Source organism: Opisthorchis viverrini, assembly GCF_000715545.1.
Source record: "Opisthorchis viverrini unplaced genomic scaffold opera_v5_82, whole genome shotgun sequence".
Classification (NCBI taxonomy): domain Eukaryota; kingdom Metazoa; phylum Platyhelminthes; class Trematoda; order Opisthorchiida; family Opisthorchiidae; genus Opisthorchis; species Opisthorchis viverrini.
Genome location: NW_008751738.1, coordinates 1,381,002 through 1,402,513, shown reverse-complemented (window position 1 = coordinate 1,402,513; position 21,512 = coordinate 1,381,002). Strand labels below are relative to the sequence as shown.

Genomic DNA, 21,512 nt, shown 5'->3' with positions numbered 1-21,512 from the left:
CCGCTGCCTTGCGGTTAGGCTTTTGAGCCAAAGACTTTGGTTGAGGACCCTAATCGTCCTCCTGTCTAGGTGTGGGCGCCCTGGCAGTATCCCAGCCCACGTACAACCACGAATTGCACATAGTACGGCAGTGAAGCATCGGTGTTGAACACTGATGTCATGCTGTCGATGATGATGATGATAATGATGATGATGATGATGACCATTTGTATCGATGTGTAGCGCTGTAAACATCATCTATTCAATACATATCTCGTTTGATTAGAAGCAAGTGATTTTCCTGTGCGAGTGTTGACTCACTTGGGAACAAAAGTCGTGAAGGTAAAACCACTTTCCGTTGGACTGGTTCTTCAAAGCAGAAGAGGAGCTGCTTGTACACAATGGATGTGGTGTACGAACGATGATTGTAAGCGGGTGGTATCCCGATTCTAGCTGATTCTAGTTGATTGAGTCAATGCTGACAACACTTCAAGTTGCGGATTAAAATTTTCGGGTTCTTTTTGAGTACTGAATGTTCCGTAGCTCGTTTCTCACGAAACGCGTCAGGGTACTCGACGCTTCAGCTAATAGATATACATTTTTCGTTGAGTGGCATTTGCACACACGGACGTCGAGTTCGCGTGGAAACATTATTGGCTGTTTCCATGTGGAGTTGTACAAAAGCAAAGTTTCTGCTTGGAAACTTTATTGAACTTTACGCCACTATTTTGCTGTTAGGCATCGATATAGTTTGGTACTCAGTTCTTACCGTTGGTTAGCCTGAACGTGTGCATAGGTTTGAATCGGCTGGAAGTAGTGAACTTCTTGATTTCTCCGAATGAACTACAGGTTTATAGAATCCCAGTTGGCGTGCACAGCTGTCTGTGTGTTAAAAGTCCACCAATTTTTTCCCAAGTGTGCAGTCTGATAATTGTTGAGCCGGCACACCGTTATCTAAACTTGCAGCAGATTCAACAACACTGTATAATCCCGTTATTCACTGTTCAAGCAAGCTTTTTAGGAACTCACACTTGTTCAACGAACTTGGGTTTCGCTTTCAGCATAATGTTTGATTATTTCCTATCTTTTTGTTCCGTCTAAATGACCATCTAAGTCCATGGGCCACTCGTATTGATCATTGAGGGGAGTAACAATTTCGTTCATCCTCGATGTACACCTTTTCATAAAAATCCAAAACTGTTTATCACCAAGACCAAGTTATACTTCGGGAAATTGAGTTCCAATAGATATACCCTTCACTGACATTCGAAGTTAGAATCGGTATGGACTACACGAGCAGGTATCAACCGATTGAGACAATGAATGCGTTCAATGGTGTATTGCTGATAATGTATTTGGTTATCCTAGGGACAATTACTTCAAAGTTCCACTGCATTCTGGTCCGTCTGACGCATGAGAATCTCGGGATCTGGGTGAACATGACTGTTCAAGTTAAATACAGTGCCACCTCGAGAACCACCAGTACGCTTCTGGGGAGTATGGTTGTACGGTTGCGAATCACCAGTGTTGAACACTGATGTTATACTGTACTGATGATGATGATTCTGGAGAGTTAGCCACGCTTCGGTATTTGGTGGAATGAACACCAAGACGTAAGGCACTGTTGTGGACTGTCTAGGAGGGTGGCTTTTTTTCAGAGATCTTACAGGGTGTCATTGTGTACTTATCTTCCACCAGATAAAGTTTTTATTTGAATAATCGCCAGGTTTTCCCTCCTGATATGTAGTTCGCATAGTTTTAATAGAGCAGATAAATCACCCGTCGAATTCCTCATCCTGTAAACAATTTGCGCCTAAATGACGGGCCTTCGTCTGATATTTGTCAGCTTCTGACTACAATACTTTGCACCGAATTTTCTGTTCGATTCAGTTCACAACCCATTGGTGGTCACTCACGTCACGTTTTCATCAGTCCTTTTTCGGTCATCACTTCGTGATTATTTCGTTTTACGATCACTCCCGTGTCCACTGGTGCGCACTTACACACAACATCCAGTTACATATAGGTACCAATAGATCGCACAGTTGATCATTCGTGTTTTTTTACCCGCACTAAGCAGCAAACTGCTAGTGTCACGTATAGGTACCAATAGATCGCACAGTTGATCATTCGTGTTTTTTTTACCCGCACTAAGCAGCAAACTGCCTAGTGTCACGACTACTTTGGCAGGTACTGAAACTAGGCCAATCAGTCTTGAAACACTGAGGATCAATTTGGAGCTGTTTTCTCGCTATTGCTCATCACCGGGATTCTGGATGGAAATTCAGAACTTTCAGAATAGCAGTGGCTTACTCTCCCTTTGTTCTGATCAAAATGGTAACAAACTAGCATTATACGTAATGTGGCATCAGTCCTCCTAGGCATCGTCTGCACCAAGCGACTGATGACTTCTGACGCTCCTGTCCACAGCGAGGACAGGAGGAAAATTGTTCGATGTAGAGATTGAGAATGAGAACCTGTCGTGAAGATGGAGAAGCCCATATTGGAAAGTTAAGAACTAGTGAAACGCACGCTACTCCCCTGCCTCCTCATCAGTAGTATCACGGTTACACTAGTATGTAGCTGTTTTGTTACCCAGCTACAGCTGAACTCTGACTTCATCTTCAGTTTGCGAATCTTCGCATGATGTTTGAAAACCACGCCTCTGGGCTATAGACTCGTGATACAGTCTGACGTAGTTTGACATGGTTTTCCTCAGTCAAGTTCGGCAAGAATCCTACCGCAAATACTAGCGTACTCCAACCCATTATGAAGCCAAATTGGTTTTTGTTTAAACCGAAATGTAACACTAGCAACATCACAATGGGCGCATTAACACGGGCGTCTAGTAAACCTCACCCTGATCGGCTCATCGGTATGATTGACTCGCTTTTACGTCACATATTCGCCTCAGTCACCTAACTTGCTCGACTCATGCATGGATGACATTTGCATGCCATTAGATTCCGCGTTACCTGTTGAACACGTAACTTAGATTGTGGGATTGCTGAACCCCATCTAACGATAACCGCTGGTTTACGTCCACGTTTGATAGGTAAACTTATTCCATGCCGCGTATTTTCTCCCTTTCCATGTGAGCTGTCCAAATCGGGCGAGTCGTTTAATTGTGTGAATAACCGGATTCTTCTGAAGCGATATTGGGCCTCTTACAAGTCTTTCGGGCGGCCACAGCCGTTTGACTATATTCGGTGAGTCAGCTTGGTCGGTCGCGGAAAGTTTGTGTCCGACTATGCATCAGTTCGATTATTGTTTATCGACATTTATATTCCATTATGCTCGCATCAGTGTACTTATTTTTCCACTAATCGTCTTCCAGCCACTACTTTGGTGAGGCGATCGCCTTTTATTTTGCCTGGCTTGGATTCTACACCTTATGTCTGGTTCCGGTCGCTATTCTCGGTGTCCTTATATTCCTTTTTGGACTTATCGGAATGTTCAATGACCCAATTGTGTAAGTTGATGTACAAAGGGCCTTGTTTTTTTATCGCGACTTTGTTCTTATCCGGTTCTGCTTTTGTTAACTGTGTTAGCTACACACCATCTACGAAAGATTCCCGCTGTTATATTATTGTCTACGGAGAATAAGCAGAATTAAAGCATAGGATCAGTTGATCGCCATAAATCGTGCAGGCAAAACTGCTGATTTGAGACCACTATCTTCGTCAAGTCCCAGGCTGACGTTGGCTGTCTCCTTCCGATATGCATGGCCGAAGACGGCTCGGCGAAGTTAGCGGTCCTGCGGCCGATGAAGTACATGGGGTTCATTGGTGGCTTACTATGATGATCTTAAGTTCATAAATATAGTGATATCCAAACGGATCACGAGGTTGCATTCTGGAGGTCAGCAGCACCAACAATACCGCAGCTTTTATGTTTCTGGGACACTGATTGCGAACCAGCGTCCATCTGCTTCTTATTGCTTCTCTTAATGTGTTGTGGAAAACAACGCCTGTTACTGTGTGGTAGTTTCATGCGCTCATCATGAGACCGAATCATCGCAGAGGTTCTTAGACGAATTGTTCGTTGTGCATCGGAGCCTCAGTTTTGTACGCACCTGTTACGGATTCGCTGCTACTGGGTTCTAGGACCTACTTCCAGAGTGTGGCTTTTCAAAAGCCCGAAGTCGGGTCAGTTTCCTGTCTTCGGGTTTCTATACGATACCCCCAGCTCGGTCTCTCGAGTCTGTCACGGGGCACTTACTACGTGGAGACTGGTAGTGGACTCACGAAAACGAACTAAATAGAGTTAACTGATTTAGCCCATTCTATGCGGCAATGAAATACCATGAAAATCGTTTGTTTGCCAATTCATAGCACTGAATAGGGCCACTCCTGGCTCGGATTGCTTTTCACCCTTTTTGAAAAGCCAACTATTGGCTCCGTCCGAAGTACTATTGTGCTCCCTTGCTTAATTGAAGGGGGGGGGGAGAATGATGGTCGATGCACGGTCAAGACGTGCGAACGTTCCCATTAAGGAACGTAAGGCAACCTGCGAAGAAATAATGCCTTATTTGAAATATATTTTTGAGAAATCATTACCAGTTCACTATTTTGCGCAATTGTTCGGACTCTGTCTGGTAGTCAGAGAGTGTCAAACTCATCTTTTTTCGGTACGTAGGTTAGGTCTCCTAAGTAGGGCTCTTCGTTGAAATCCTCTGTGTTTCACAAAGAACCCTTTTTGTGCACCCTGATCCACTTGGCTGGACCGTCCTTGTCAAACAGATTTGAGTTCGACGACAGCTTGGGACATTTGTAAATAGAGCATACACAGCGTGTTCGTGTGGATGGTGAATCCTTACGATCCCTTGGCCGTAACACGCTTAATGTGGTTTCCATCTTCGCCCCATGGTGATTCGCCTGTCATGCGGCAGAATCGATTGGGGTCTCGTCCGTTGTACTTCTTCGTCGTGCCAGGGCTGCTGCATGAATCGATTGGGGTCTCGTCCGTTGTACTTCGTCGTGCTAGGGTTGCTGCATGACTTGTGTATGCTTCCCTGCGTATCCACCTGCCCATCTGCTAAGACCTTTTCAGTCCCTGTCATCGCGTGGCGGCAGTTTTTATGGTAGTTGCACAGCTTGGAATACGGACAGTGAGGAATGATTCAATGAAGACAATAAGTAGTAAGACCATACCAGAAACATCAATTTGCGCTCCTTGATCAAATTTCCCAGGTGCGTGGTGCTTTATCTATTCTAAACGTCCATGTACTGCAACAGATGATACTATCGATTAGAAAAATCCAATTTCCGGTGTCCGCTGGTATGACGTAATGGTGTACGGGTGAGGCCAGTCACCTGATGCTTCAGTCAGGAGCTTTGGTTATGGTGCTACTCTGTTCCTTCATGTCTTTTTGACTGTTATGCACCTTGTTTGGACTGCAACAAACAGACGTAGCTTGAAGTCATCGCTGATTCAGATGGGTTTTAGGTACAATATTTTCTTCTGATCCAAGTTTGTTGAGCGACACCCAAACACCTATGCTTTCTCACCACCAATGCAATGGAATGAGACTGTGAAAAGTTTCCACTCTTTTCTCCTTATGCTCGAATCAAGCAGTTGCCTTGATCTAGTACCGGTTTTCTCAATCTCGTTAGTCACTCTATCAAGTATTGGGAACTTGGTAAATTTGGATGCTCGAACGATGTGCCTAAATTTAGTCATCATGCGTATCCTCATAAAAACTGGCATTAGCTATTATATGAAATACGTTTTCCATGGGATCAGGGTTTTTCTATTCATATCATGTGTGACATTTCGATTCGTCTGGGTAACCCAGTTTTGAGACTTGCGATGGTTTTGAATGATGCGCAACCGTTTTCGCTGTATCAGCACCACGAATTCCGTAGAATTTGGTTTGTGTTTTGGTTGACTTGGATTACTAGTCCGGCTATGGATATTGTCCGTCAACTCGTCCACAATATCAGTTGGGCACTGCTCAGTCCTGTTCAATCAATGGCATTTATTATCTCAAAGCCGATAGGGAAACTTAAGTATACTAAAGAATGATATGTGACGGGCAAACTTTGTAGGTCAAGTGGACAGTAGCGTAATGACTAGCTGTTGGTCTGTATGGGTTCTGTTCCAAATAGCACCCAAATTTTTGTTCTGAAATCTACTTCATTTTGTTTGGTTTGATGTTGGAGTCACCTATGCAGACCCAGGGTTTCTAACTAAGCGAGTTTCTTTCTAAGCGGGCGAGAGGGAATGGAGCGATACTGCCCCAAAATAATCATTGAGTCTGGATTTTCTTTTGATCACTCCGTAAGCATCAGAAATTCTCTCGATGTTGTCTTAGCTCATTTCTGACGTCATTTAATGGCTCCCGGTCAATACTAGGCGAAAACGCACTACAACGATGTCGTTGGTGTCGTAATGGGGTAGTTGTTGCAACTCCACTGCGGCGTGTTTTTTTGGTTCAAGCTGTTTATACTTTGCTAAACCACGAACAACTCATTCAGGTTCGAATACGCCGTGTGCGCAACTGAGGTTCTGGGTCGCTTGGTGTTGGTCTTAAGAGTGTGAATTTTTGACTTACACTTCCGGTGGTCGAACGTTGATGAACCCGGAACGAAACACGCAGGTTTCCCGTGCCGGTCAGTTTAAGCTCACGGTTAGGAACTTATCGGTTCCTTCTCGAGGATCATGCATTTTTTTGGACAATTATTTAGCTGATCACTGGAAGTCAGATGGAAGCACCTGCTTAACCAAGTGCAGCTCATTTGTAAGTATCCTTGATACTTAAAAGTGCCCATATGAGCCTGCGGTTATGGGTTCACATATGATAATGGTGCCTGGTTGCTCTGCGAATTTCTTCTTGCATGTTACTCTCACTGCGGTGAGTGATGCAGTGCTGCGCAACTTTTGGGACTAGTAATCTTCACACCGCTCCCACGAGCCGTCAAATCGATGAATAGTGTCTAGTCTAGCACAATGTGACCGAATGGAACCAATCAATTAGGCTGTGTGATTGTGTGTGTGATGTGATTGCACTGACCGTTTCAACCGTTTTTTTTCAAAGAGTGCGTCATACTTTAGCGTGATTTCCAAATACATTTGAAACTACGGGCCACCCATCTGCTGTGATGGAATGAATAGGATCCCACCTTATTTTGCTTCTGTTTCCATGCAGAGATTTTAATATTCTTCATTTTGTTTAGCGCATCAGCGACATAATTCTGTTGTGCAACTGTTTTATCTGAACAATTAGGGTCAGTGTGTTGTCTCCACAGTGCTCGTTTTCTTATCGAGAAAAATTTCAGCACAAGGTGGGGCACTTTGTGATTTCATATGTTGATATATTGCTCCTGCCTTGTTATGAACTAGGGGATACGTTATTCCTTTGAGCAGCCCGAGCAGCTGCCACGTTTTCACATTACCGTAGTATTGATCCTTAGCTATCCAGATGGGAATCGAAAATGTTTTTTGATGCCTTGGGTTGCGTGACACAGGCTGAATACTCCCTAGGAATACGATCAAGATATCCTAGCACGGAAAATGTGAAGCCTCACCCAGAACTTGTCTTTTGTGTGGGAAGATTTCCAACTAGTTGAAATCACGTCCCTTAACTTGACTCTTCTTGTTCAATCTTTTGTCCATCAGGAAAGACGTTTGCGAATACGGGAGCAGCATTATCATGTGTCCACTGTGTGATCATGTCAGATGTCAGTTTTGGCGATTAAATAGCTCGTGTCTACGAAGCAAATTGACGCGGCTGGTTGACAATGAGGGTACCGTTCTGTTCGGTGTGATAATGGCTCTCTGGGGTAAGTTTATTTTGCTTGTCAATCGGGGGTGTGTTCCATTCTTAGTTTTTCATTCACAATTTGATGCTGCTTGGGAACACAATGAAGATCAAGTAATATGAAGGTCATAACCACTCTATCCTCTGTGAGAGCATTCTTACTGACGTTTTGGTACTGGGGTGCGATAATGGCGGTTTGATGCACCTCACACCCGATGACTGCAGGATCTTTCTCGGGGTCACCTTTGCCGGGTGGATTCCTGAGTAGAATCTTTTAGACTACAGCAACAGATTCTTACATTGGATTCGTATGCGTCTGAACGAAGAACACTTTTCGGACCATTTCCCTCACTATGGTGAATCTCAACTGAATTGGCATCCACACCGGTCGAATCCTTAGTTAACACTAGAACGACCGGGTGATCCTGTTTAATCTTCAGCCTCACTCGAAAATTAGCAACGCACCTAATGGCTCTGTTGATTACCCTGAACTAATGAAATTTTTAAGATTATTTATGCCGTTTTCTCCAGGTTCTGTTTCAAATGACGGATATGTTTCCAGATGGCGGAAAATATTCGAGGTCGATATGTCCAAAACGACACGCGATTCGCCCGAACATATCAGCGAGACGGTCGATATGTCCAAAACGACACGCGATTCGCTCGAACATAGCTGATCAGAGAGACGTATATATAACTGTGAGCAATTTATGGTTGTTCCAGCTGACCGATCTGTTCACTGATAGACGACCAGATTGAGGAGTTTAGTCACACATTGTAATAGATAGCTCCTAAGCTTGTCTCATACCCGTGTTTAAAGCATCAGTACCCAGTTCATGTGGCTTAGGAGTGTCAATACAAGGAAAGCACACAAGGCCGGATACAAATGGGACACTGTAGAATTACATCCGGCACACGAACACAGCCATGGTGCCCGTGAAATCGGCATTGTGACATCTGCTCCAGTTGTGGCCGACAGAAGTGCGTTACTCGTCAGGAAAGTGCCTATAGACTGTCTATATGAAAGGAGGCTGTACGTATGTATATTGGGTCATTTAACAGTTCATTACGTCGCTGGAGGCCTTCCACAAGCCATTCACTGCAGACAGCCCGTTATTTCAGATTATGGGACTTAAAGAGCGTCAGAGTAGATCCACTGCCTGTTTCAGTCGGCCGTATCAGCCGAGCTCATCATGAGATTTAGCCTCGTGCCGCCTAGCGGGGATTTTCAAGCCGTGCTAGTATTAATGAGAGACTAAATGGATACAGTATAAAACAGAATGTCTTTCTGCGTGTTTGAGCCTGAAGTCCATTTTCATCGGTGCTACGAGCATTAATACGAGTTTGGTTCGGATGTCTACATACCTTGACTAGTTCCGCTGCCCAAGAGAGTTCACGGAAATCGGGTGCGAAAATCCGAAATTTGTCATCTTGAACGTTGTCTTCCCAAGTGTTTTTCGTGACATCCGATCACTGAAACATGTGTAAGTGCCGAATTACCACCTATGACAGATTTATATCTGATACATTCCAGTGCTCCTCAGCTAATTTCGTCAGCAGTCCTAACAATTGCACATGGGCTGAGGTAATGAAGCTTCGTGAATTAATAATGCAGATGACTTCATATTCCTTTACACTGCATATATTCGTGAAGACAGTGAAGTTAGGCGGCTTGGCGAGAAAGTGCATAATAATACGGATTGGAACGATCTCTCCATACGTGTGCTGTGACATGCTGTGACATGTAGTCGATTCTCGTGTGCCATTTCGGCGAGTAGCTCACGTGAATGTCATGTTTCCTGAAGTGGCATTTTATAATTTTTGTGGGCTAACAACGTATTATTGGTTTACAGTACGGAAATAGTAGGAGACGTTGCCCCACATCTCGCACCGTGACTTGACTGTGGAACTAACTCCTATTAAGCTGGAATGTGTAGACAAGTATCTTTCCGTCTGAATGGAACTGCCATGTAACGGGAATCACTACCTCCATGTGATACTTCCGGCTCTGATTGTGACCAGTGTTCCCAAAGATGTGTACCAAATAAAATCTCTGAAAGTATGCTATTTGGATTTTCCTCATTATCCTTCTAACGCAATGGCAATTAGTTGTTCAGTCTCTTTTGGAGCAGATTTCCCAAGCAGTTTGACCAACTGGACGCTTGGCCTTCTTGTCGTTCGAGTGTCCATATAAACAAGACATAGCCGTTGTTGAAAGTGACAAAGTCACTTGGTTCGCTAGATGTTTTCACTGTTCCGTGGACACCACAGAGGAACAATATAATCCACACAAAAATCCGTACAAAATGGTTGTAAACAGGTTGGGAGCTTGAAAAATTGTAGAGAAAAGGTTAACTATCACCAACGATATTAGAATGAGTCAAACCTGTTTATACTTCCATCCACTCACAGGAGCAGAAGTCATTCTGCACATTATCATGCATGGGTACAAGCAATCCTTTCCAGCTTTACATACGTAGAAACTTTGCTGTTCGGGGTGTAGGTCGAATTGCGCCCCAATAATACGAAAGTAAAAGACAGGGCGTATCTTTCGCACATATGCCATCATCATCATTGTGTAGACAGCGTCACCAGTTGACGCCGATGATCCGCTTCCGTACGTCCACAAAGTCCCAAGAAAGAAGGAATGATAAAGTTGAGGTGGGGACTGGCTGGCAGTCGGTCATAATGGATGCCCATATCCCCAACCTCTCAGACGGGCGATGTGGTGGCACATTGGATTTATTAACTACTCTCAGCTTGTTCAGCTTGTTATATGTTTTCCGAATGCGGATGCCGGTGCGTTGGGATGAATGGTTCTGTCTGCTTGAATGCACATCAACGACAGCATTTCAGCCTTACTTGAACAAATTTTATTTAATCCTTCGGCAATCTGCAAAGCCAGGTGCTTTCCAACAATAGTTTAGAATGCTCTGGATACTATGTTCACCCGAACTACATCGTCTCTATCCACTTTCGGTACTATCACTCCACTAATCATCTTGTTTGTTCATCTCTTTCCGGTCACCACACGATAAAATATATGTGAGCACATCACTCATCCATTTAAATTTCACCGTTGTTTTATTTTGCACTGTACTAAGATACTTAGTCATCATTGTTTACTTTGCTCGACCTACGCTTTATCCTGTAGCACGCCAGCGAATGAGCTATGGACGCCTGATGGCTAATCTATATTGCTTGTGTGCAGCCTGTTTCAGTCAGAGTTCATATCAGTTCTTTTCGGTATCTGTGACCGATATGTTCTATAAACAATGTTCCAGTCATCGTGTACTTGTGGCTAGCATCCACCATTCGTCTTTGCCAATCACCGGTTTATACAGTCTCTCAAGACTGACTTACCTTTCGTTTGTTCTACGCGCAACCCACTGAAACTATCGCAATCTTGGATGCGGAGTTGAAAAAGAGCCTCCAATCACTGAGCGTGTTAAAATTCTGAAATGCATTCCAGTTCGTAAATAGCAAGCTGCTTTTGAAAAATTGGCATAGGACTTTTGCCTGTCGGTTGGTGGACTTCGTCCGAGTCAAAGTTACAAAGCAAAATTTTTGGCAGTTTACTCAGTCGTCTTTGGCGTACAGTCAAGGAAGTAATTTGAAACGAAACTTCAGTTTTGTGACCTGCAGTCATTACTGAAATCTGGAAAGATTTATCTTATCTATTTTGACAAATGGCTTGTGTCGTGTATTTTAAAAGCTCAAGCAGATGGAGCGAATTTTGAGGCCGTAAAATGTCTTATTGAAGTGTATGCCCCCGACCCCCCCGAAAAGCCACTACTCGGTAGGAGAGGTCAACTCCCTCTTTTTAGGTTGCGGTTTCATGACATCTGAGTCAGTGTAATTTCAAAGTTGTTTCCCCACTGAAATACCCAATTTTTTGTAGTGCCGTTACAAGTGTGAATCATATTGATACCCATTGATGCTTGTCTTCTTTTATGAAACTGATCAATCCGGTTAACTTCCCCTGTTCCAGCCATACTATTTCTGGAGCTTTGGAAGCGTAGGCAAGTCTCCCTGGCCTATCAGTGGAGCGTGTATTCCTTGGAACCAGTAGATCAACCACCAAGACCTGAGTTCCTTGCCTTGTTACAAAAAGGGTTCCCGTCCAAACTGAATCCTGTATCCGGAGTGAGTGCGCCTTTTTATTCAGAAAGTCAATCGGTAGTGTTTGGTCCCTGTTGTCTTAGATCTGCTTGGCTATTATTTAATGGCAACCTACTCAGATCGAACCAAATATCACCACTCACTACAACATTGACTACTCTGTTTTGGCTTTTATCACTAGATTAGTTTGTCGGTCAACTTTATGCGGAACAAACTTACACAAATCACGACGAGTGTATCTTACTGGACGAAATCACCAGTTCCGTTCCTCTTCCCTGAATAGACCACCACCATCTAGTCAAAAGTTGTTTCTTTGAAATGAGTTTACCTGGAGGATGTTTACTGTTACGCTTCAAGTTACTGACTGAGAGTGAACCGTTAGTACAGTTCATGTCTCCAGAGAGATAGAATTGAATCAACAACCGACATGATTGGCCCGCATTGCTCAGGGTGTGGATGAAGTGAGCTTGTGAGCACTATTCCGTTGTAAGGCTTGATAGTGGTGATGCGTGGGGTTTGCTTTTTTGTTCCTTTTTATGTACTGTTCGCCTAACATTCAATGGAGCTGTCAACTAGTAGAATAAATTTGGGAATGGTTTGTAAGGTTGTGCAGAATCCAAACAATACATGTAAATCTACATTACCTTACTTAGTGAATATTTCTTCTAAGGCTGTCATTCGGACCGACGTATGCTTTCAAAATAAGACTCTAGCCATACTAAGAATGAGTGTCATGTGATTCGAGTGATGTTTCGCACCTATATTTCGTCAAACTATCTAACTATGTTTTCTTATTAGACCGTAGGTTGACGAATATATTATTCAGTGTTTTATATGTGCGTATAACTTCCTCGGTCATTTCGAGCCACAAATGTTCTGTTTTTCCAGCTTGAAGAACCCGTGGTACCATTTTGGAGACTGCGCGTGCCGTGCTTCTGTGTTAGTTTCACATCGGTCCTCTTTGGTGTAAGTTATGCCGTCTAAATTGTTATCCCATTTCGCAATGTTGATACTCGGTTTCTAGAAAGTTAATCTCTTTCATCGCAACCAGAAATCTTAGTGGGTCAATCTTGTCCGTGTTTCTTATATTTAACTTTCTTCGTTGAGCTGTGCTTTGGAATAAGGATTTCGATTATGTTTCTTTCATCTATCTGTAATTGTGTAATTCGACCAATAAAATATCAGTTTTATCTATTCAGGTAGAAAATGGCTCCACAGATGCTCCTCACGTGAATCAGATGGCTCTGCTGAAGCCGTTACAAGTTTCTTTGAAACTTGTGTGGAATTGCGTTTGTGTTGATTACATTTTGTGCTCAGTGCAATTCTGAGGCGTCGTCAGTTTTGAACCCTTCCGTTTGTACTGGGCCCGCTATTTTTCATTGGAGCAAATAGCCTGGTTATCTGTCGCGTGGTGGATCCAAATGATTCCCTAGTTTGAACTAGATTATCCTTATCCAATCCTTTGGGTTGAAGGATATTTCATGCGCTTTCCTTCCACATCCAACTTATCTTCCAATTCCCAGTCTGATCATGGGTTGCAATGAATTGCAGAGTGGTGTTAGTATGGTTTGTTAATGCACGAATTTCCAGCACAAAGGCTCACGTCTAATTACTCAGTGACCTCCAACCCCANGACCGTAGGTTGACGAATATATTATTCAGTGTTTTATATGTGCGTATAACTTCCTCGGTCATTTCGAGCCACAAATGTTCTGTTTTTCCAGCTTGAAGAACCCGTGGTACCATTTTGGAGACTGCGCGTGCCGTGCTTCTGTGTTAGTTTCACATCGGTCCTCTTTGGTGTAAGTTATGCCGTCTAAATTGTTATCCCATTTCGCAATGTTGATACTCGGTTTCTAGAAAGTTAATCTCTTTCATCGCAACCAGAAATCTTAGTGGGTCAATCTTGTCCGTGTTTCTTATATTTAACTTTCTTCGTTGAGCTGTGCTTTGGAATAAGGATTTCGATTATGTTTCTTTCATCTATCTGTAATTGTGTAATTCGACCAATAAAATATCAGTTTTATCTATTCAGGTAGAAAATGGCTCCACAGATGCTCCTCACGTGAATCAGATGGCTCTGCTGAAGCCGTTACAAGTTTCTTTGAAACTTGTGTGGAATTGCGTTTGTGTTGATTACATTTTGTGCTCAGTGCAATTCTGAGGCGTCGTCAGTTTTGAACCCTTCCGTTTGTACTGGGCCCGCTATTTTTCATTGGAGCAAATAGCCTGGTTATCTGTCGCGTGGTGGATCCAAATGATTCCCTAGTTTGAACTAGATTATCCTTATCCAATCCTTTGGGTTGAAGGATATTTCATGCGCTTTCCTTCCACATCCAACTTATCTTCCAATTCCCAGTCTGATCATGGGTTGCAATGAATTGCAGAGTGGTGTTAGTATGGTTTGTTAATGCACGAATTTCCAGCACAAAGGCTCACGTCTAATTACTCAGTGACCACCAACCCCAAAACAATCACGGACTCAGCTGGAAGATGCGGTTATCAGTTACCGATGTAAAGCCTCAGTTAAAGGTTACCATTATTTTTGGCTTACACAACTTGGCTCTGATCACGCTATGATGCGAGCCCACTTATCACTTTGCTTCCAGTCTGCATTACGTGTGCGAAAGCAGAGCGATTCCATCCATCAGCTGCTATAAGTTTCAGTAACTCAGAGCTGTTCTGGCTAGTAAGCTACTGGAAACTCACAGTCATGAGGATGACGGAGATTGATTGGAGGTTGTTTGAAAGGGAATGAGAGACTATGCTGTCATCTCTCAGAATGGTTTGGCCAGGCCATCGGACTCGACTAAATCAACACTGAATATTGTCGAGATCAGCAGGTCTTATTACTGCCAGAGTGACTATATCAGTAACTAGCGACTGTCGTGGCGCACTCAGATAATCATGAGCTTGAAGAATTACACAGAACGCTCGTGAATATTGCAGGCCAAGGAGATCGAGAAGGCTTTCGCTGAAGAAAACAGCCGCGACCTATTTCAGCTTATGTGGTCCACCAGCACAAGGGGCACAAGCGTCAGTGAAGCAACATGCAAAAAAGAATGGACGGCAATTCTGGTACAAAATCGCCGTATTGAGTGATGAGCTGAGCTGTTCAAAGAACTAAGTATGGAAACACTAACCAGTAAACCTAATCGAATCGACACCTGGATTGGAACCCCCGAACTCAATTCACCTTACTTGACAAGTCCTAAGGAGTAAGAAAAAGTGTAGGATGAACAGATACACTCATTTTTGACTATGCGCACATTTTCTTCCTATTAGTTTGGTTGTACAATCTTTTAGCCTCCTTACCAAATCGGAATTAGAGCGTGGACCCCATCAAGTCAACGTTTAGCCTTTCATCTGAGGTTATTGCGCAACACAGCTCTTTATCCTATTTCCCCATGTTTTTTCTCATTCGTGCCTCAGGTGCTCCTCACATTGGCCTGTCTCGTAGGCGTAATCTTGTACAAGCTGGTCATGAAAATCGTCTTCTATCAGCAACCAAATCAGTTTATTCAAAGCATGGCAGGGAAGCTGACAACTATAACGGGCTCCGTGATCAACTTGATTCTTATCTTCATCCTAAAATTTGTAAGTCCCCTCCACTTGTTTTCCGACCACTATCGCCATCGCTCAGAATGATTGCTTTTTCGACCTCTCAATTTCCAGATTTACAATCGCCTCGCAATCAAGCTAAATGACCTGGAGAATCATCGAACCCAGACGGAGTATGACAACAGTTTGACGTTGAAGCTGTACTTGCTACAGTTCGTTAACTACTACTCGTCCATTTTCTACATAGCATTTATACAGGGCACCACAGCAGCAGTTCCTGGTGCTGATAAATCAATCGTTCAGTCAACTGGGGTGAGCAATCAATTGCAATGTCTGTGTTCTTTTGAGCTCACTGTTTAATGGTCTCGTCATTTCGATTCAGTAGCATCATGTTTCACAGTGCTGAGAAGGTGTAAAGTGTGGTTATCTCAGCTGTGGATGCATTCAGTCGTAAATTGAGTTTTGTACTGTCAGAGTTTTGTGGGTTGAATGCACTTTGCAAGTGTTAGATTGGGCTTTTCTGTGCCTGCCTGCCTGTCTGTCTGCCCCCTGTCTGTCTGTCTGCTCCGTGACTATCCAGCTGTTGATATTGGCTAATGCGGGTTTAAAACCAAAAGTAGCCACGAGTTTCATTTTTCCCCAAATCATCAGATGGTCGGCTTGTATTAGACATATGTCATGCAGTGTTGTGCTCCTCATCACAGCTTTGAACATTTTTTACGTGAAATCCAGTGAATGCTTGAAGTAAGCAGTGAATCCGGTTACCATTAAGGGTTCAGTTAGACTCGAGTGGCAACAAAACTTTCGGTGTCCCTTATCGTTCACTGCCTTGTGACGGTCTGTGAAGCGATGACTCAAGTGCAGCAAGCGAGATTTTGGTCCGGTAGGAGTTACTCTGATCACATCTTCCCACGCCGTCACGTGTTAGGACAACACCATAGGTATAAGTGCATTTGACTCTGTTAACCGGACTGTTTTCAGCATGATCGCTGAGAACGGAATGCCCCGGCATTTCGATGCTATAATAAGTATACATTTTCAGATTTGGGGACTAAAGAGAGTATACGAGCAACTCCCCAAAAGCATTCATACCAAAAGTGACCCGACAAGCATGCCTACTCGACGAGGTAATGACATCAACGCCAAATGGTCTTCAAAACCGTGATATTCAACAGACTTCCGACAAAACTCCGTCGATCTGAAATGTATGGATGCTATAGCTCATGTTCTCGAAGCGGAAAAGAAACCACAAGCCTTTACGTAAACTGATCAAAGTCTTCTTGCTCGAGCTTAGAACACTGAAGTGTAAGGCCATCCGGTCACTGAACACGTTACTGAGGTTTCGGGCGTTCCATTTATTTTCAGAGCTGTATAGTCTCCGTCTGTAATGTGACTGATGAGGTCATGGATGAATCCCTAAATCTCGGGGCATGTTTGTTGATTTAAAACATTAGTGGTGGCAAATCGGCATGTTCGTGAATCTCACGAGATGTGAATATCTGGTTACGGTGCGGGCTGTTGTAGTGTATGGCTGCGAGAGGTGACCTCTGCGAGTATTAGAGCTGAGATGTCTTGTTTTTTCTACAAATTTCGTTTCACGGCCATAGCCAACAAATGTGCAACGATACAATTAGACGAGTGCTTGATTGGACAATAAGGACTTTAATCGAAGATTGTGGTCGACAAAATCTATAGTGTTTTGGTCGTGTACTACGCATGTCGTCGTTTGTTGCAACAGGTGCTGTTTTCCGCGCCCAGCTGACAGTGGCGCAAGCAGAAAGGTGGTCAAACTTTGACCTGGTCGAGGGACTTGAAGGGGATTACTCAAAGTTTGGATACTGTCGGTGCGACCTTCCTCCCAGGATGAGGTCAGCAGTGTCCTGTGTGCGTGCATACTGGGGCATGTAGCCACTATTCAATGCCCATGGCTTTCTGGTTGTCATTTTCTATCCAGATCGTCTGAATGAATGTCGAACACTGGTGTTGTGCTGTTGATCGTGATGGTGTTGAAACAAGTGCTATACGTCTCAGTATTCCAAGTGTTTCAACCTGGCTGATACAGTTCTGCCAATGATTACTGAATTCGGTATTTCAGTATCACACACTTTTGTCTAAGATGACGAAGGACTGGTTTTTTGTCAGAATTTGTGTACGTTCTCTGTGCTTTTTTCTTGTCAAACTGGAGCATCAAGTGAACTTCTTACTTCTTTAATGGTTTACTGCTGCGATGAGTGATGGGTGAAAGCGTTCCTGCATTGTTGCTGTCCATGAACTTCAGTCAATCTGACTCTTGCTCTACACCGTTCATAGTCAGCCGATGTGGCTGTCGGTTCCACTTTGTGGTCTCTTCTTGTTCTCTCTGTTATTGGTTGGACAAACTGTGGAAGCTGGATATGTGTACCCTTCTTTGTGGCTGTATTTTAGTTTCATCGGAAAACTTCATTCATTGGTGGCTGTGTGGATGTGTGATTGTCCTTCGTACTGAAGATAATGGGAGGTCGTGCGAAAGCTGTGATTTTGACATGTCCTACCTTGTCTTTCCTCCATTCCCTCTCATATGTCATATATGTATGCAACGTGTTCGCTGGCGAGGACAGTGTGACCAGGGAGACTGTTTGTTTGAATTGTTCCTTCAACTTGTGATCATTATGGTTGGCAAGCAACTTCTGAACTTTATTCAAGAGACTATGATGCCGTAAGTTTCAATCCTTTCCATCGTTTTGTGCATTCCCAAATAACCATCATTCAGTCCTACGGGGGTTACAAGTTGAACGCATGTTCAACGGTTTACCCTCGGATTATAAAACATCACATTCCCTTCTTTTCTGTCCACATTCTGTGATTTTCCCCATTATATCCGAAATTCAAGTATGTAGTTCCTATCATCAGCCTCAACTCTATCCTGTTGTTTTTGTCCATCTAGCGTTTCTTATGCGCCAAAATTTCTAGCGAACAGTGTATTCCCATGTCGCACGCTACAAAACATGCAATGTTTTTGGTGTATCCAGTGGGGCCTTCAGTGAGAGAGACAGAGTGCTACTCTTGTTCGGCGTGCCTGCCGTCCCCTGTTAAAACAAATCCTCATTTGTGGTTCAAAGTAACCACACGTAGGTGATGATAACATCAACACCTCTGGGATAACCGGATTGTACAAAGCTTCACCGGTTTAATGGGTATTGTGTACGGACTCATATTACGCAACAAATCCTCATTTGTGGTTCAAAGTAACCACACGTAGGTGATGATAACATCAACACCTCTGGGATAACCGGATTGTACAAAGCTTCACCGGTTTAATGGGTATTGTGTACGGACTCATATTACGCAAGATGCTTATGACCTTATTCTGTTTTCTTTTCTATGAAGCTCCCGAAATAGGCTCACCAAATGTAAAAAAATACCTTGGTAGACGTGTACCCGTTTTTCGGAGAAGCTGCACTAAACTCTACTTGTGGTGCATGACGTGCACAAGGAGATTAAGCTTTTGTACATCCACCCAAGAATGTGTGTAGACGTATGCGTGTTTTCAAAAGAGAGGTAGTGGTCTTTGCTCTCTACAACCCAAATGAACTTTCGTGACTTAAGATTGTCAGACTTTCAATGACTTTCGAAACCGTGTGACTTTTGCATGATGACCACTTTCTGCTCCTCAGTAGTGTGGTTAACACGGTTGGCATCATCTACTATCGAACTGGCCATAATCCCGAGACATTCCGAATAGTTCCACATTCCAGGCTATATGCCTGATACTCGAATTCTAGGACAAAGGCGCCATGATTATATTGGAATAACGCGCCTTCAACTCGACTGTAAACTGGAGGAAGCCGCAACATTGGTTCCAGTGTTTTGTTCCCCACATCTGGTCAGCTGTTCCTATTCGACAGAAATGTGTACAAAGGTAGCACTCTGATTTGGGCTTCGGGAATCTTGATATCTCAGTAAGACGATCCAGATTAAAATCCCACTTGTCTTTATTCGTTGTCTTAAAAGTTTTGCCGCTCTACCTACTTCACTTGCAAAGAATTGTCCGTAGGATTCTCCAAGAACCTGGAGGCAGTGTTCATCGGTTTGTTCGGTTTTCTTGCCATTCCCCATCCACTCAGTCATCTGTCTCCGCGACCTAGAGCTTATTTTTTCAAAGTTTGACATCTCTGTGCATTCTTGTGAACCGGATTCTGCATCAACAATGTTTATCCACATATTAAGGTAATGCAGGTGACAAAAATGTGTGTTATGTTTCGGAAAACCAAAATGTTATCATGTTTTATTTAAGATTCCTTATTCCTGTTTACCCAAAGTATAGTCCATTAGTCCTATTTCTCATTGGCCGGAACTGTGCTGATGCGGACTACCTTCACCTCATGACCTGATCTTCGTGACTATCTTTCAACTTTGATGTTGGAAACTAGACATCATTTTTGTGGTTTTTATTACCAGTCTCTCCTTCGATAAAGAGCAAGTTATTGGGTATCCATCGATCCCGTGACCTTTTTGATTACAGTCTGGAGTAGATTTTCGCGCGAATGACTACATGCTCACATCTCCACGAATCGTAAACCACCTGCTTCCCATCTTAAAGTATACCTTCGGTAAATCCACTGTTTCCTATCGTTTTTAATGCACATATTCTCTTCTGTTCTTCCTGTGCTATTGCCAGATGCATTGTTGTCGAGACGAATTTACCACCTGATGGTGCAGTGCTCCTGAATTGGCTTTGACAGTTTGTCAAGCCACTTGGTTTGTCTCTTGGTTGAAGTCCACTCAACTCCAGTAGCTTGAAATTAGGGTCACCAGGGTCTGTTGAGCGCCCAGTGGCCTCAGATCTTTTTCAGATTTGTTCGAATGCACCGTGTGGTCAGCACACACGGTCATTATACCGATACCCACTTACGGGCTGCTTACACAATTTTATCTAATTTGGCGTTTGAGATTCCAACACTTACGCGTGCACAATGTGTTTCCCTATCAATACAGAGTAATCCTTCGTTTAATTCGAAAGATTCGCGCAGATTGTCAGCGAAGAAAAGCATCCACTACACCCGAGACTGCAGATCAATTAGAGCAGAAGCTCCACACCGAAGTTAAAACAAGAAGTGATCGACTGCTTGCCTGCCGCTCTGACTACACTCTCCTCGACCCGGGTACCCGACCGTTATTCGATGAATACTTGGAGATGAGTACGTTAGATGAAAACCTCGTCGTCGGGCGGTTTTCTTCAAATGGGTTTTTCTCACCATACCATCTTCATACCATCTTTACGTTCCACAAAAACTGATGATTCCTCCATACGTTGAAACATTCTCATTTGAGTTCGCAACTTCTGCTACACATTTGGTCCGCTCAAAGCAGAGTAGGTGTAAACCTTGCCAACTTTTCATGGTGGCAAACAAGATTGAATGGAAGACTAACGTTTGTGGGGAAGGACTCACATCTGCATCTTCTTTTTGACCAAATTTCGTTGGTTTCAAATCCTCATGACTCTGTACTGTCTAAGTTGTTGTTATGACGATGAGCTGCAGGCGGGGATGTCACTCTTTTCACAAAAATATTTCTCCAAATTATCTGTAGGATATCCTGGTGAAGATCGAGGACTGTCTCCATTTGAAATTGTGATGTCGAGAGTTAAGGTGTTTTGAACGGTGTGCTCATTACTTCGAAAAGTCGAAGAGTCCCATGTTTTTCTCTTGGCATCTGTTTATTGCTAGCTGATAGGGTTTTCGTTTCCTACCCCTCATGTTTGACATCAGGAAGACCATAAACGATTACCATAGCTTAGCTAAGTATGGAAACTGTTCGGCACTATGTTCCCATACTACAAGCTGTGCTTCTATAGTTCTCATTCTCTGTTTGTTATTTGTAAGATGCCACCTGTTCAGGCGATGTAAAATCATAAGGATGCTATTCAAACTCGTAGTGTTGATGACGTTTTCCCGACCCATTTAGCAAGATATGTACGTTATTTTCCAACCCTTTTTTTGTTTCAGTGATTCAGTACGGATTTATCACAATGTTTGTTCCGGCCTTTCCTCTGGCTCCGTTCTTCGGAATGTTGAACAATCTCTTCGAAATTCGCGGTGAGCGAAGAAGT

At 43.4% G+C, this 21,512-nt stretch overlaps 1 protein-coding gene across 1 annotated transcript in view; it reads left to right on the top strand.

Annotated features, from left to right (window-relative positions):
- T265_13598 (hypothetical protein) overlaps positions 1-21,512 on the top strand; it is a gene marked incomplete at both ends in the record, with an annotated part of 47,726 nt that overhangs the window by 16,123 nt on the left and 10,091 nt on the right. The window contains 8 exons of the mRNA XM_009169620.1: positions 2,975-3,188; positions 3,317-3,451; positions 7,600-7,763; positions 11,733-11,920; positions 15,170-15,460; positions 15,539-15,736; positions 18,022-18,119; positions 20,399-20,601. Coding sequence (XP_009167884.1) covers positions 2,975-3,188; positions 3,317-3,451; positions 7,600-7,763; positions 11,733-11,920; positions 15,170-15,460; positions 15,539-15,736; positions 18,022-18,119; positions 20,399-20,601 — 1,491 coding nt within the window. The remainder of the gene's footprint in view (positions 1-2,974; positions 3,189-3,316; positions 3,452-7,599; positions 7,764-11,732; positions 11,921-15,169; positions 15,461-15,538; positions 15,737-18,021; positions 18,120-20,398; positions 20,602-21,512) is intronic.